This window comes from Scomber japonicus, chromosome 19 (genome assembly GCF_027409825.1).
Source record: "Scomber japonicus isolate fScoJap1 chromosome 19, fScoJap1.pri, whole genome shotgun sequence".
NCBI lineage: Eukaryota > Metazoa > Chordata > Actinopteri > Scombriformes > Scombridae > Scomber > Scomber japonicus.
In genome coordinates, this window is record NC_070596.1 from 3,424,172 (window position 1) to 3,438,201 (window position 14,030).

The window sequence follows — 14,030 nt, forward strand, 5'->3', positions numbered from 1 at the left end:
ACTTTGAAGCCTAATTTCATATATTTGGCGATTTTTTTAATCATTCAAATTTGGCAGGGTGGTTAACAACACACTTTTCTGTGGTATGTCAAACTCAGAACACATATTTATTCTTACTTTACACAGACTTTAAGTACTTAAGTACTTAAGTGTGTGTGTGTGTGTGTGTGTGTGTGTGTGTGTGTGTGTGTGTGTGTGTGTGTGTGTGTGTGTGTGTGTGTGTGTGTGTGTGTGTGTGTGTGTGATTAATTATAGCCTATTTTGTTGTCTTTGTCTGTGCACCCCAATGTTTTGGCACCTTGGGCAATACCCAAATGTTGCTTATACCATAGATGACTACCAGTTAAGGTTTCTCATCTTTCTTCAGGTGACCAAATCTAACACCAACCCTGATGACCTTGGAGGATTGGCCAACCAGCTGACAAACGAGTTTGGAAATCTAGCAGATGAGGCCAAATATGCAGCCGTCACTGCAGAGAATGATGAAGTAAATAAATCCAGCCACACTTCAGCATGTTGTCGTTTGAGAGTTACTTCACAGGCCCCTTCAGCTCTGTATGTCTCATTTTTCATCTTATTCATGCTGTTACTCAGATTTGTCTCTTTGTTTTACCACAGATTGGTTCTCACATTAAGAAGCAAGTGGGTGAGTTGGGTTTCAGCTGCACAGGTCTGGTGACCAAAGCTGGAGCCCTGCAGTGCAGCCCCAACGACTCGTTCACCAAGAAAGAGCTGATTGAAAGTGCCCGTAAAGTCTCTGAGAAGGTTAGACCACAACCAATCATTTAATAAGGAAGAGAGAAATAAATATTAAAGCATAAGATGAGGAATAGTTTAGATATTTATATAGAAATAGTGGAAAAGTACAGAAAACATATGGCAACAGGGAATGCTAAGAGAAAGCTAACTCAACTCCTCTAAAGAAGTTATTAGTCTCTGTAGAGATCACTCACCTCCTCAATTTAATATTGAAGAAAGGTTGTTTTATCTCGTTAAAGAAAAAGCTGTGTATATATATATATATATATATATCTTATATATGTATGTGTGTATATGTGTGTATATATATATATATATATATTTAGTGACAAATAAGGGTTGGCAAGATGAGCAATTCAAAAATATATTAAGAATTAGTTTTAAAATCAGCACAAGGTTTGTTAAAATTTACATTTTGTATTTGAATATTGTATTTGACAGTGGTGATGAGAGATTGGTCTTCTTGCAGGTCTCCCATGTGCTGGCGTCCCTGCAGGCCGGTAACCGTGGTACCCAGGCCTGCATCACAGCAGCCAGCGCTGTGTCTGGAATCATTGCAGACCTTGACACCACCATCATGTTTGCTACTGCTGGTACTCTGAACAGAGAGAACGCAGAGACCTTTGCTGACCACAGGTACTCTTCACTGCAGATAGTAGTAAAGACATACAGTAGTAGTATCAGATAAAGCAGCATTTGGCTTTATTGAAACTCCTCACATATAGTTGGTGAATGTAATCTTCCTGTGTGCAGAGAATACATCCTGAAGACAGCCAAGGCTCTGGTGGAGGACACCAAGCTGCTGGTATCTGGTGCTGGAGCCAGTCAGGAGAAGCTGGCCCAGGCTGCCCAGTCCTCTGTGACCACCATAACCAAGCTGGCTGATGTGGTCAAACTGGGAGCCGCCAGTCTGGGATCTGAAGACCCAGAGACCCAGGTATGCACAGCAGAACTTGTATCTTTTTTAGCTTTTTGTGTCTTCTCTGGAGAGTTCTGTGAACTGTCCCATCTGCAGGGACACAGACATCTAGCTTCATAAACACATCCAGACCCCAAACTGGGAAACTTCCTGTGTGAAGACATCAAGTTACACTGTAAAGCTCTGTGTTCTGTACTCTACAGGTGGTCCTAATCAATGCAGTGAAGGATGTGGCCAAAGCTCTGGGCAACCTTATCAGTGCCACCAAAGCAGCTGCAGGCAAACCCCATGATGACCCCAGCATGCTGCAGCTTAAGAACTCTGCTAAGGTAAATACAAAAGTGTGTGTGTGTGTGTGTGTGTGTGTGTGTGTGTGTGTGTGTGTGTGTGTGTGTGCGTGCGTGAAAGCTTACCGCTGCTGTGTGAATGTTGGATTATTACATTAATAGATCACAAAGATAGTTTTTATTGTATCTTATATTGTAGTTTTTATAATATTGTACCACACAGCATGTAAACATATTAACATGAAGATACTGTTAAACTGTAGACACAGGCCCTCTATCACAAAACAATTTCTATACTGTGAGAAATACTGTATGTTGAAAATAGTCTTCATGACGTGTATTTTTTTGCCATCAGTATAATAGTTTGTCATATAATCTGACTTGTCTGCTGTAGGTGATGGTGACCAATGTAACATCACTCCTGAAGACGGTGAAGGCAGTAGAGGATGAAGCCACAAAGGGAACCAGAGCGCTGGAGGCCACTATTGAACACATCAGACAAGAGCTTGCTGTTAGTAACTATACTCTTTCAATGGAAATGTTGTGTCAATATCTCTGTCAATATTTGGAATGTTTCTTCACTTCTCTAACCAGTAGGATAAAATGTAACCAAGTACCAGCTGAAAGCACAGCTCTTCACACTGATCCTGTGTCTGATACTGTATAAAGTATTATATCAATATCACACAGGTGTTCAGCAGTTCTGACCCACCATCAACAACAACCACACCCGAGGAGTTCATTCGCATGACTAAAGGAATCACTATGGCAACAGCGAAGGCAGTGGCTGCGGGTAATTCTTGCCGTCAGGAAGACATCATTGCCACAGCCAACCTCAGCAGACGGGCCATCGCTGACATGCTCCACTCCTGCAAGGTAGACAGGAGAATCATACGCAGAATAATTTAGTGATGGACACACGGTCGTCTGTTGTCTTGACTAAATAAAAGATAAGTGAAATTTGTCCAAAATCTGTCACAGTCTGACAACAAATATGTATTAGAAAAAATAAAAGACATGGTAAAAATTTGATATTAAGATAATGCAGGGTGATTACTTTTCCCCCCATCTCTAACTGGGCCACATGTGTTCCTCTGAAAAAATAGAGGATCTTTTCACTAAATAATTATAGGAATTATTATATAATAAATAAATAATATTTATATGATTATAAGATACTAGGCCACTTTGGATGATGCAAACACACCAGCATCATTTAACATTCCAGTATTTTTTTTCTCTCATTGTTAGTATGAAGTTACTTTAGAATAAGATGATCTGTTTTTATCAGTTTAGTAAGGAGGGTAAGGTTTATTTCCAGCTGGTCCAACTCAAAAATAGTATTCAAAAATATTTCTTATTATCATCAGAATTTCAGTATGCAAAATGGCCTACTGCTTACACTGTCAGATGTTCAGATGTTGATTTCTGTCTGTTGGATCTTTCAGCAAGCTGCTTACCACCCAGAGGTTAGCAAGGACGTCCAGATGAGAGCTCTGCGCTATGGTAATGAATGTGCTACTGGATATCTGGGACTGCTGGAGCATGTGTTGGTGGTAAGACACCATACTCACACACCTGAACAGAAACTAACCAATACTGAACTTTCAGTAGTTTACAGTGCTACTTACTGTGTGTGACTGGGTGAACAGTTATATGACAGACACTAACACAGTGTGGACACAGCCACGGTGAAACTGCATAAACACACAGAACAAGGTATTTTAAATGAATAGTAATAGCACAATGAAGTGAAACTGAGGTCTTGAACATGGTCCACTATGTCCTCAACCTCCCTGGGAATGCAGGACAAGTTCCTCCAGAGGTGGGAGTTGAAGACCTCACAGACTCTGCCAGACATTCCAAGTTTACCCTCACTACTCGTTAAGTTTTCCCAGGTCTGTTCAGCAGCCTTCCCCGCCACCTGATCCAACTCACCACCAGGTGGTGATCAGTTGACAGCTCTGTTCCTCTCTTCCCCCGAGTGTCAGAGACATAAGGCCACAGGTCAGATGACACGACTACAAAGTCAATCATCGACCTTTGGCCTAGGGTGTTCTTGTACCACGTACACTTGTGAACACTTTTATGCTTGAACATGGTGTTTGTTATGGCCAATCCGTGGCTAACACAGAAGTCCATTAACAACCCACTGCTCGGGTTGAGATCGGGCCGTTCCTCCCAATCACCCACGTCCAGCCTGGACGGTCCAGGTTTCTCAATCATTGCACATGTGGGCATTGAAATCTCCCAGCAGAACTATGGACTCTCTGGGGGGTGCCCTGGAAGGGGCGCGCCAAGAAGGCAGAGTACTGCAAACTGCTGTTCGGTGCATACGCACAAACAACAGTCATATCCCCGAAGTCTGGTTCTGTGGGGAGAACTCCAATGTGGTGGAGCAACTTTGGGAACGTTAAAATATCCACAGCACTATAGGCAGCAGAGGCTGACTGTGAGCATGTCTCTGCTGTGAAACCTAATGTGAACCAGGAGCCATATTAATTCATGCTCAACCATCTGCAAGGGCTGGTAAAGACTGCAAAGGAGGTGCATGGCAGGTGGAAACGGTGGATCCCTCCAGATGCTCAGGAGGACCTTCAAAGAGTACTAAAAGGGCTCGAACACCACATCCCCTGATTGGTTTCCAGGACGGCTGAATTCATCCAGGCAAGGACAAAGGAGGAAGCTGAAAGACAAACTCACATGGCAGTTACCTCTTATTATCCCATACCAACCATCAAGTTAAAACCAATGGCCCTCCCCAAGTTTACTGGCAACAAGCGTGATTTCCACCAATGGAAAAAGGACTGGGAAGCACTTCAGAAACAAGGTGAGCCAACTGGTTCAAGAAAGATGAAAAAGGTTCAACTACTGGACAGTCTTAATGACAAGAGCACAGAGACCTACACCATACGACTTACAGCACTGCAGATGACATCTTCCGTGTCTTGGAAAATAGCTTTGGTAATCAAACATCTATTGCAATTGAAATAGTGGAGGAGTTACAGAAAATGCCAGGCATGATCTCACCAAACCACATGCGTGATGAGGCACTCGGCCTGGGCTACATAGTAGGTTGCAATCAATTTCTCAAAAAGAAAGAAAAAGATGTGTCCTGGCCAGGACCTTCTACAGGAGAAAATCACAGTGTGATTTCCAGACAACTCTTTACATCGCAGCCAACCTAGCAAATGAGCGACCAATTAATGCTTTAGTACAGAGCCGAGAGGACTGCATCCAGTATGTCACGCCCAACACCCTCCTATTTAGCCAAGCATCTCCAAGTGGGGATTTCAAAACCTTTGACTTTTCCAACTACCCTTGTAAAAGGCTCAGAGCAGTGCAGTCAGAGGTTGCCCAGTTCTGGAAAAGCTGGAGTCAGCTCAAAGAAAAAGCGTCAGAAAAGAAACCAGTTACTCACCTGATTGTGCCGCGTGGAGAGCCTATGCAAAGTGGACATTTCTACCAACAGCAGAGAGGCAGCTGGTTTTCACCTTATGAAACTTTAAGAGCTCATCTCTTTCAAGTGGGGAAGCTGCACAGAACACTTTGAACACTAATGTTTGATTTGAGGTAGCAATGCACGATAATATCAGCACATCATTGGTATCAGCCAGTAAAGGGCTTAAAGTAAAATATCAGCATCAGTCGACAGTCCTGGTTCTTCTTCCGCAGTCTCCACTTCACTCAGCTGCCTGACAGACCCAGTGCTTCTTCTCACTTTAATCTGAATAACAATCAGTATTCCAGCTGGATCCACACAGAGAGCCAGGCCTAACTGGAAACCATCTAACTGCTGACAGTAAATACCTATTCCTAAGTTACTGTTTCAGAACTACAGTTTAAATAAACAAATAAACACGTATTAAACAAATACGAACAAACTAACTTTTTTTACACTGATTAGGCAACCCAGTTTGGTTGGATTTTTACAACATGAAGAAGTCCAGATTTGACTGGTTTAGTGTGTATATAACTAACTAACAAGCTAACAAGCTCGGCTATCACTCACATCACAGCTCTTTCCCAACAAACATTAGTTGCGCTCCGTTCCACAGTGTGGATGAAAGGTTCTCCATATTCCCTGCTCCCTGTTCAGGAAATATCGGTTTCTTCCTCCAACAAAATTCCACCATTCGAAATATACTTTTACGCCACCAGTGCAGACATCACTTCCTCTGAGCGTTACCCTGGTAACATAAACAAAACCAGCTGATAATATTGAATATATACTGAAACAAAAACAATGATTAAACATATTATGTAATATTATATATAGATGTTTACAGATTATTATTATCATTATTATTATTATTATTATTATTATTCAATATTAATATTATCTCATTCTTAATAATTATGAGTGGTGCACGAAATTACCCTGTTGTTTTTCACCATTGTCATCTTAACACTTCTAAGGTAAAACAAGCTCTCACTGATTTTAGTCTTCCTCATGTTGTCAGTAATCTTGCCTGTCACCGTACAGCAAACTGATGAATTGTTGTTCACTTCTTCTCTGCTCAGTTCACAGTTCTCTTTGAACTGAGCACTTTTTGTTCCTTACAGTTTGGAATCTTACTGGAATCTCATGGCTGAATGACTTGTACAGTCAGAACGCACCTGTTGAGATGACCATCCTTTTAAGATGTGCTGTAATGGATCAAAAATAATTCCAAAATGAAAGTGGTGCTGATGTCTGGATGTTACCATCAACACTATGTTTTATCAGGACAAACAAGCATAAAACTGAAAAAGAAATAGATTTAGACATAATAGTGCATACATAATGATATGAATTATATAATTGATCATTTAGTGTTTCACAGCATGGTGGCTGCATGCTTACAAACCTCTCCCCCATGTGTCTGATATCAGCTCTCATGTCTTTGATCACATTTTTTCTTTCTTTTTCCCAACGCTCTGTCAATGTTCCTTTTAAACTTGTGGCTCACTGATGTCGGTTCAAGCCGGTGAGTACACCACATGACTGACCCGCACAAGTGTGTCGCTGCATTTGTTGAATACTTCAGTGCATATATAATGTCACAACAATCCTGCAGAATACCATCACCAGCATATCAGCAGAACAAAGCCAGAGTAGACCTGGGAGCAGCACACCACAAACTCCTTTGAGGTTTAAGGAGGAAAGAACAAAATGTGCATGGGCTACAATATGGATGAAATCAATAAATATATAAAAGTAACAACTCAAGAATCCAAATGTAACAAAGTGAACGTTGTAATTCTTGTCCAAAATTGTACTTCATATAGTAATGTCTGGTCATATTATTTCACACTCCAAGGCTGGAGCTGGATTTAAAAATAGATAAATAATTCTGATTAAATATTTATTTAAATGATCAAATTTTAATGCTTCAAATCCAGAGATCAGTTTTTGCATTTGTGCTTTTTTCTGTGCTTTTTAATGTACTAAATGTTATGTGTATGTAGTTAATACTTGTTTTAAATGGTTGAGTTACTGCATGATATTTAAGATATTCACCTTCAGGAAATCCAGTTAGTATAACATATTAAGACTTTATTTAAAAAAGTAATGTGGATGATAGCTAGCTATATCAGTCCCCTAAACTGTGACGCGAGTAGTTTGTGTCTTTGAACGTGATAGTTTATGGGACTGTCATGACTCTAGATGGTTAACTTAATCTGGCTCTGTCATAGTAGATCTACAGATCATATCTACAAGAGGGGCGGACTGAAAAATGACTCCACACACTGATCTCAGCTCTGTTTGTGTTTGTTAACAAGATATTATTTCTGGCTACAAGATGTGAAGCCATGCAGCCCAACCAAACAGTGTGTGGATTCTGCTGAATTCAGCTTCTACGTAGCTAACACTTGCTAGCAGCTGTCTGCAGATATCAGATTGATGTCTTGTCATCATAAATACAAATACTAACAGTGCAGATAAAATAGTGAGCAGACTTTCAGTTTCTGCTGTGTGTGTTCAAAATGATCATTAAAGTAGATGCACTTGACTGAGGTTCAAAATTAGTTAGTGAATTTGTTTAAATGCACATTTGGCTCCTGAATGTAGCGCTGTAGCCCAAAGCTGGAGCAGAGCCTAATTGCTGCCTGAACAAATGTTCAAAGGCAGCATTTTTTCAAATTATTGAAGAGCTACATTTATACATTTATGTTCAACTACATTGAGGTTGGGGTCATATCACAGGATGTTGACAGAGGAGACAAGTCCTGTGGTTTGTTAAATGTTGGAAAAAACTTTGGTTCTTTTTTGAGCCAATGAACACCACAGTTATGCAAACAAATGCATAATAAGAAAACTGTTGAAACCCGGTTGAGTGATGGCCTTGTTCTCCTGGTTGCCTAGAGACAGTGAGCTTTTGGTTCCAACTTCATCAGTTGCTTGGATCCCTATATTTGTTTGCTCTTTGCTAATTAAGTATATTTTCTGCAAATAATGTAAAAAAAAAAAAAAAAAAAAAACTCCATCCACTGTGATTAAGTGTAAACAAAACAAACAGAAATGTAGTGGGTGTGAATACAGTACTTTTTATAGATGTGATCTGAGCCTGTGTTCTTGCCCTCTAATGGTTGGAACAGAACAAGCAGCCTGCTAGCCTGCTGGTCCACATTCAGCCTGTGACCTCTGTAGGAAACATAGTACTAACAGTGACCTGCTGATCATGCTGCTCAGTGTCATGGTTTGCTTTTCATTTGTATTGCCATCAAATGAACACATGGCACAGAGTAAACCTCATAAAGTCACATACTAATTCTTAAGGACTCTGTGTGTGTGTGTGTGTGTGTGTGTGTGTGTGTGTGTGTGTGTGTGTGTGTGTGTGTGTGTGTGTGTGTGTGTGTGTGTGTGTGTGTGTGTGTGTGTGTGTGTGTGTGTGTGTGTGTGTGTGTGTGTGTGTGTGTGTGTGTGTGTGTGTGTGTGTGTGTGTGTGTGTGTTAGTGTATATGGATATGTTAGTGTTTGCAAGTGGTATTAGTTTGGCCCGTTGCATGCGTTCCTGTGCAGTTACGTCCTTGTCTCTATCTTCCATGACAACACTTCTGAATAAAGTTAAGCCGGGTATGGACTGAGCCCTGTTAATGCTCTGCACCTGTCACACACCGTCCCAACCTGAATATTACATGTCCACCAGGACAGTCTGAGGACATTAACTCAAACTAAAACACATCTGAGCAGTCACAAATTAAAACTGGTGTTATTTTTATTGAATTATGAATGATACTTTTAAATATATACCTTTAAGGATTCAGTAATTAACAAGGTCACATTTCCTCCCTCTATTATATATTTGATGTGAGAGTCCAGCTGACAAAGTCACATCAGTGTTTACAACTTAAGAAATCATATATCATCAATCATGAGTGGGCTACATGGATCTGGTATCCTCACTTCTTCCTGACTCCACAACAACACATTTTAGTCCCAACTGACACTGACTCAAGTGACATCAATTGAGGCACTTCATCGGATTTCACACAACTCACTCTGGACACAAAAGGCTTTTTCACACCTGCAGCTGTCCTCCCCAACACCTGGAAACACACGCTGATGTGAAAAATCAGTGGACTTCATCTTAAACGATCAGACAGGAATAGTGCAGTAGACTGTTTAGTGGTGTCTCAACTAAACAGTGTATGTTTGACTTTAACGGTACAGGTTTATTTTCATAAATTACAGTTATATTTTAAAAAGACATTTTAAAGTTAAAGTTTAAGACCAGGATGAAGTCCAGATGTATAAAGCTCTGTGTAGGTTCATCACTAAAAGTCTCTGTCTGCACAAAGGCAGAAATATGTAAATACATTTTCATCAGATTTGTGCATACTCACTGTTTTGTTTTTTAAATGTCAATACTTGTGGAAGTGAGCATACCTACATGAACCTAATTTTCACATCAAGTATTAAATTAAAAGTTGTGACTTTTTTCTTCTCCCACAGATCATCCAGAAGCCCTCTCATGATATGAAGCAGCAGTTAGCAGGTTACTCTAAGCGAGTAGCAGGCTCTGTCACTGAGCTCATCCAGGCTGCTGAGGCCATGAAAGGTACCTTAACCTTTGACCTCTTCAACAACAACATGACATTCAAAGCAAACTGGTTGTGTTTCTTCATGTCTTCATTTACATGAATAACACTTAATCTCACCAGGCATTTGTAGTCAACTTTCATGGTTATAAGACAAATCCAAATATAGTACTGATATACAATATCAAATAAGAATTACAATCAATCATTTTTAAGCCATTAGGTATACAACTTTAAATTCCCACTTGGTGATATTGATATACACTGCCTTTCAGGGGCACTTCATGCAAAGAAGCCCTCACAGTAATTTGAAGTAGGATTAGTAAATCTGCCCCTTAGAGATCTACAGTTTCACACAGCTCTCTTATGGAATCCTGCTCTTAAGAGTCAAGTAGAACTTATGTTGAACTCAAGGCGATTCTATGAATGCATCATCTGTCAAATGGAGGGACGTTATCTGCAACTGAATCCTGATGCCTATGTGGCTTTATATCCACAATTTAATTTAGCAGATAGAAATGAGATGACTGTTATTGATGTGCAGGATTAGGCTTCAACTGGATTTTATCAGCTCAGAATCAGAATCCCATCAAATGCCCTGTTAAGGTTTAGCTCTCAACTTCAGTCATAAAAAACTCAAATATTCTGAATCAGACTCACAACAACAACACTACAGTTGTGAATCACAGCCTTAAAATTCAATTTAATAATGACATCATGTAGCTCCAGTCTGAAAATGAGAAGAACAACAGAAGATATGATACACCTTCAGGTAGAAGACAGTTTGATGATAAAAGCGAGCATTGCTTTGTTAGCCTCAGAGCTTAGGGAATCTTGGTATTTTTATTAACCTGGACCAGCTCACAACCAGTCTTCTACAAAGAGGAAGAATAAATGAAACAATAATTATATAGAAATACATGAACAGGTACAGATTAAATCAACTTTAATAAAAACATATAACATAATTTATCTCAAATTTAAAATATATAGGGATGATTGAGATAATAAGCTATGTTATCATTACCATAATACTATTATACTCTGTGTGTGTGTGTGTGTGTGTGTGTGTGTGTGTGTGCGTGTGCGTGTTGCAGGCACAGAGTGGGTGGACCCTGAGGATCCCACAGTCATCGCAGAGAATGAGCTCCTGGGAGCTGCAGCAGCTATTGAAGCAGCTGCCAAGAAACTGGAGCAGCTGAGACCAAGGACCAAGCCCAAGGTTAGAGGGCTTTTTACAGAGCAGCAGTATTCACACTGGGCCTGTTAACCTCACCACAGGGTCACGTACAGTGTGTGTGCTGCATGTCTGTTCAGCTATCAGCTCCTCACACCATGATTGATGGCTGTTCCAGACCTTAGCCTGTTAGCATCTTAGTATTCTTCCATTTTAAAGTTATTAATGACAGCAGCTTGTCCTATGCTGAAAAGCAGCCCTATTAACCTTTTTACAGTAACCATGAGGCCTTTCTGTCTGAATAAATCATACAGGTCACCACAGCCCTGTAACCTAGTGTGTTTATTGACTGTTGGTATCCCTCCCATGTAAACAGGAGGCAGATGAGAGCTTGAACTTTGAGGAGCAGATTCTGGAAGCAGCCAAGTCCATCGCAGCTGCCACCAGTGCTCTGGTCAAAGCTGCTTCAGCAGCACAGAGGGAGCTGGTTGCTCAAGGGAAGGTATGTCTGAACCCAACTAAAGGATGAACATCCTATGAGACCTTATCACAGTGACAATTCTGAATACTGTTTGACTCATTTATTCAGTCTTCACAGGGGAAAGTTTCTATGCTGCACGTTGTGATATGCCCCAAAGATAAACACAAAGCATCCTTATATAATACAAACCTTTCTTTCCACTAAATAAAAAACAAACATATAGTTCAGATATCCATCATTGTTCTTTAGTTTAATTTGCCCATCCATGTCATTCATATTCCTTAATACCAACAGTCTGTTTTTATATTGTGTTTTTGATATCAGTGAAGCTTTGTAACACAGACCTCTGTGTGTTTTCAGGTGGGAGCAATACCAGCCAATGCAGTGGATGATGGGCAGTGGTCTCAGGGACTCATCTCAGCTGTAAGTCTTTTTCTTCTAGGTTTATTTAAGGATTAGAAAAGTTATTAGTAAAACATCTCACTATTGATGCCTTTCACTTCTCAGGCTCGAATGGTTGCCGCAGCGACCAACAACCTGTGTGAAGCAGCCAACTCTGCAGTCCAGGGACACGCCAGCGAGGAGAAGCTCATCTCATCAGCCAAGCAGGTGGCAGCCTCCACTGCTCAGCTGCTTGTGGCCTGCAAAGTCAAGGCTGACCAAGACTCCCAGACCATGAAGAGGCTTCAGGTCAGCACAGACTGTCTCTCACTCTACATGTTTACTATGCACAGCATCATATAGTATTGCTTTGTACATGCTCCGCACTCTAACAGGCTTCTCTATTGGTTTATCCTATGAGGCTCTGCCTCTGCCCCTGACAAGTATCTTTGCACCCATTGCCCAATCAGTAGGTAGCAACCGTGCAGCACCCTCCAAATATAAAAACCCAGCACTAGAGCTGCTCATCTCCCTTTTTCACTGAGCCACCTTAAGAATGGATCATCTGCAAACTCATTTCCCCATCCAATAAAGATGGCTGCTCAAAAGGTGCAAGATTGCAATCTTGCACCTTTTGTGCCTTGCCAATGCTGCCAGGAGATTGTCACGAATCTTGCTGCCTCTGTTTGAGGCACCAGGCTGAAGCCGACTTCTTTGTCTGTACATCCCTCTTTTATGTCTGTCAGTGATGATAGAGGTTGGTGGTGTGTCCTTCTAGCCTCACCTCCTCGCTCAGGTTGAGGTCCATTTGCCTCATGGCTTTTTTTCCTCCTCCTCACCCCAAAATCCCTAAACTCACATGTTTCCATGGTTCCATTTTATAAATAAGGCGTTGGTTATACAGAGGGTTTGGAAGGTCACTTTCTTTACAGTTCACCATCAGCAGATGGATTTTTGGAATATCTACCATCTTTTAGACCATAAACAAACCAATTCATAGACTACTGTATCTGCTAGTGTGGTCCACACCAGCTTTCACACCAGCCTAAATGAAGAGGCAAACACAACAGGGGCAGGAGTGAAAACACCCTAAAATATCCTTACAACTCAGAAACAATGTGACCACATCCTCAGGGATAGTCAGTGGAGTTTGAAAAAAAAAGGCAAGGAATCTGCATTAGTTACTATGGAAATAGGTTTTTTGGGGTTCAGCCATCTTCCTGAGACTGTCGAGCCAGGTTTTGGTCCAAAGTTAGCTCCCTAACTCTCTAATCCTTCCCCATCAGACTGACACATGAGAAGTGTGATCCTCATTTATCCTAATGATTCAAACCTACAGTACCTGCTGAGGGAAGAACATCCGTCATTCTGCAACAGTTGGGGTTGTTGGAGAGTACACAGAATGGTATAGTCTATTCATAGGCTGGACTTTGAGTGTTTAGGGTTACAGGTGAGCTGCATGATCTGTACAGCTGCTACATCAGGATTAGTGCACTCTATATTTAGTACAGGTAAGAGTGCCCATTTATATGATGCTCCATTTCAGTCTTTTTAAAGTTTTTAAGTATTGTAGTTCCATAACGTTGGGGTCTCACAAGAGACAGAATTTTTTTTTTGAAAAAGGTAAAACTGGAAGAAACAGGCCAGGGTAGCCTGACTCTGTATGATCCAAAATCCAAAAACATTAGATGCTTCATTTCTCATCATGCCATTAATAAAATATTTTCTTAGATTTTCCGTGTCTGGGAAATGCCCATGTATGTCAAGCCACAAGAAATATTTCGTCTCTAATCCTGATGACATCACTATGACATCATCAGGGATGTTTTCTGAAACTTGACTAAACACAGAACACATTATACAACAGTTTTCACAGGCTGAGTATTACTTCTCATGATGAGTAAACTGAACTTCATGTGTAAAATGAAGTGGAAAGCCCCTTTAAAAATCTGTTTTTCCTATTAAACTCCACTGAATGCACTGCCTCACTACTGGAAATAA

General features: G+C 40.7%; 1 protein-coding gene across 2 annotated transcripts in view; it reads left to right on the top strand.

Annotated features, from left to right (window-relative positions):
- Nucleotides 1-14,030, top strand: part of tln1 (talin 1) — a 79,523-nt gene that overhangs the window by 61,643 nt on the left and 3,850 nt on the right. For both annotated transcript variants that reach the window (XM_053340472.1, XM_053340473.1), the window contains 13 exons: nucleotides 368-487; nucleotides 619-765; nucleotides 1,229-1,395; nucleotides 1,513-1,696; nucleotides 1,882-2,007; nucleotides 2,360-2,476; nucleotides 2,656-2,841; nucleotides 3,414-3,521; nucleotides 9,905-10,010; nucleotides 11,088-11,212; nucleotides 11,544-11,669; nucleotides 12,009-12,071; nucleotides 12,156-12,338. In XM_053340472.1, coding sequence (XP_053196447.1) covers nucleotides 368-487; nucleotides 619-765; nucleotides 1,229-1,395; nucleotides 1,513-1,696; nucleotides 1,882-2,007; nucleotides 2,360-2,476; nucleotides 2,656-2,841; nucleotides 3,414-3,521; nucleotides 9,905-10,010; nucleotides 11,088-11,212; nucleotides 11,544-11,669; nucleotides 12,009-12,071; nucleotides 12,156-12,338 — 1,758 coding nt within the window. The remainder of the gene's footprint in view (nucleotides 1-367; nucleotides 488-618; nucleotides 766-1,228; nucleotides 1,396-1,512; nucleotides 1,697-1,881; nucleotides 2,008-2,359; nucleotides 2,477-2,655; nucleotides 2,842-3,413; nucleotides 3,522-9,904; nucleotides 10,011-11,087; nucleotides 11,213-11,543; nucleotides 11,670-12,008; nucleotides 12,072-12,155; nucleotides 12,339-14,030) is intronic.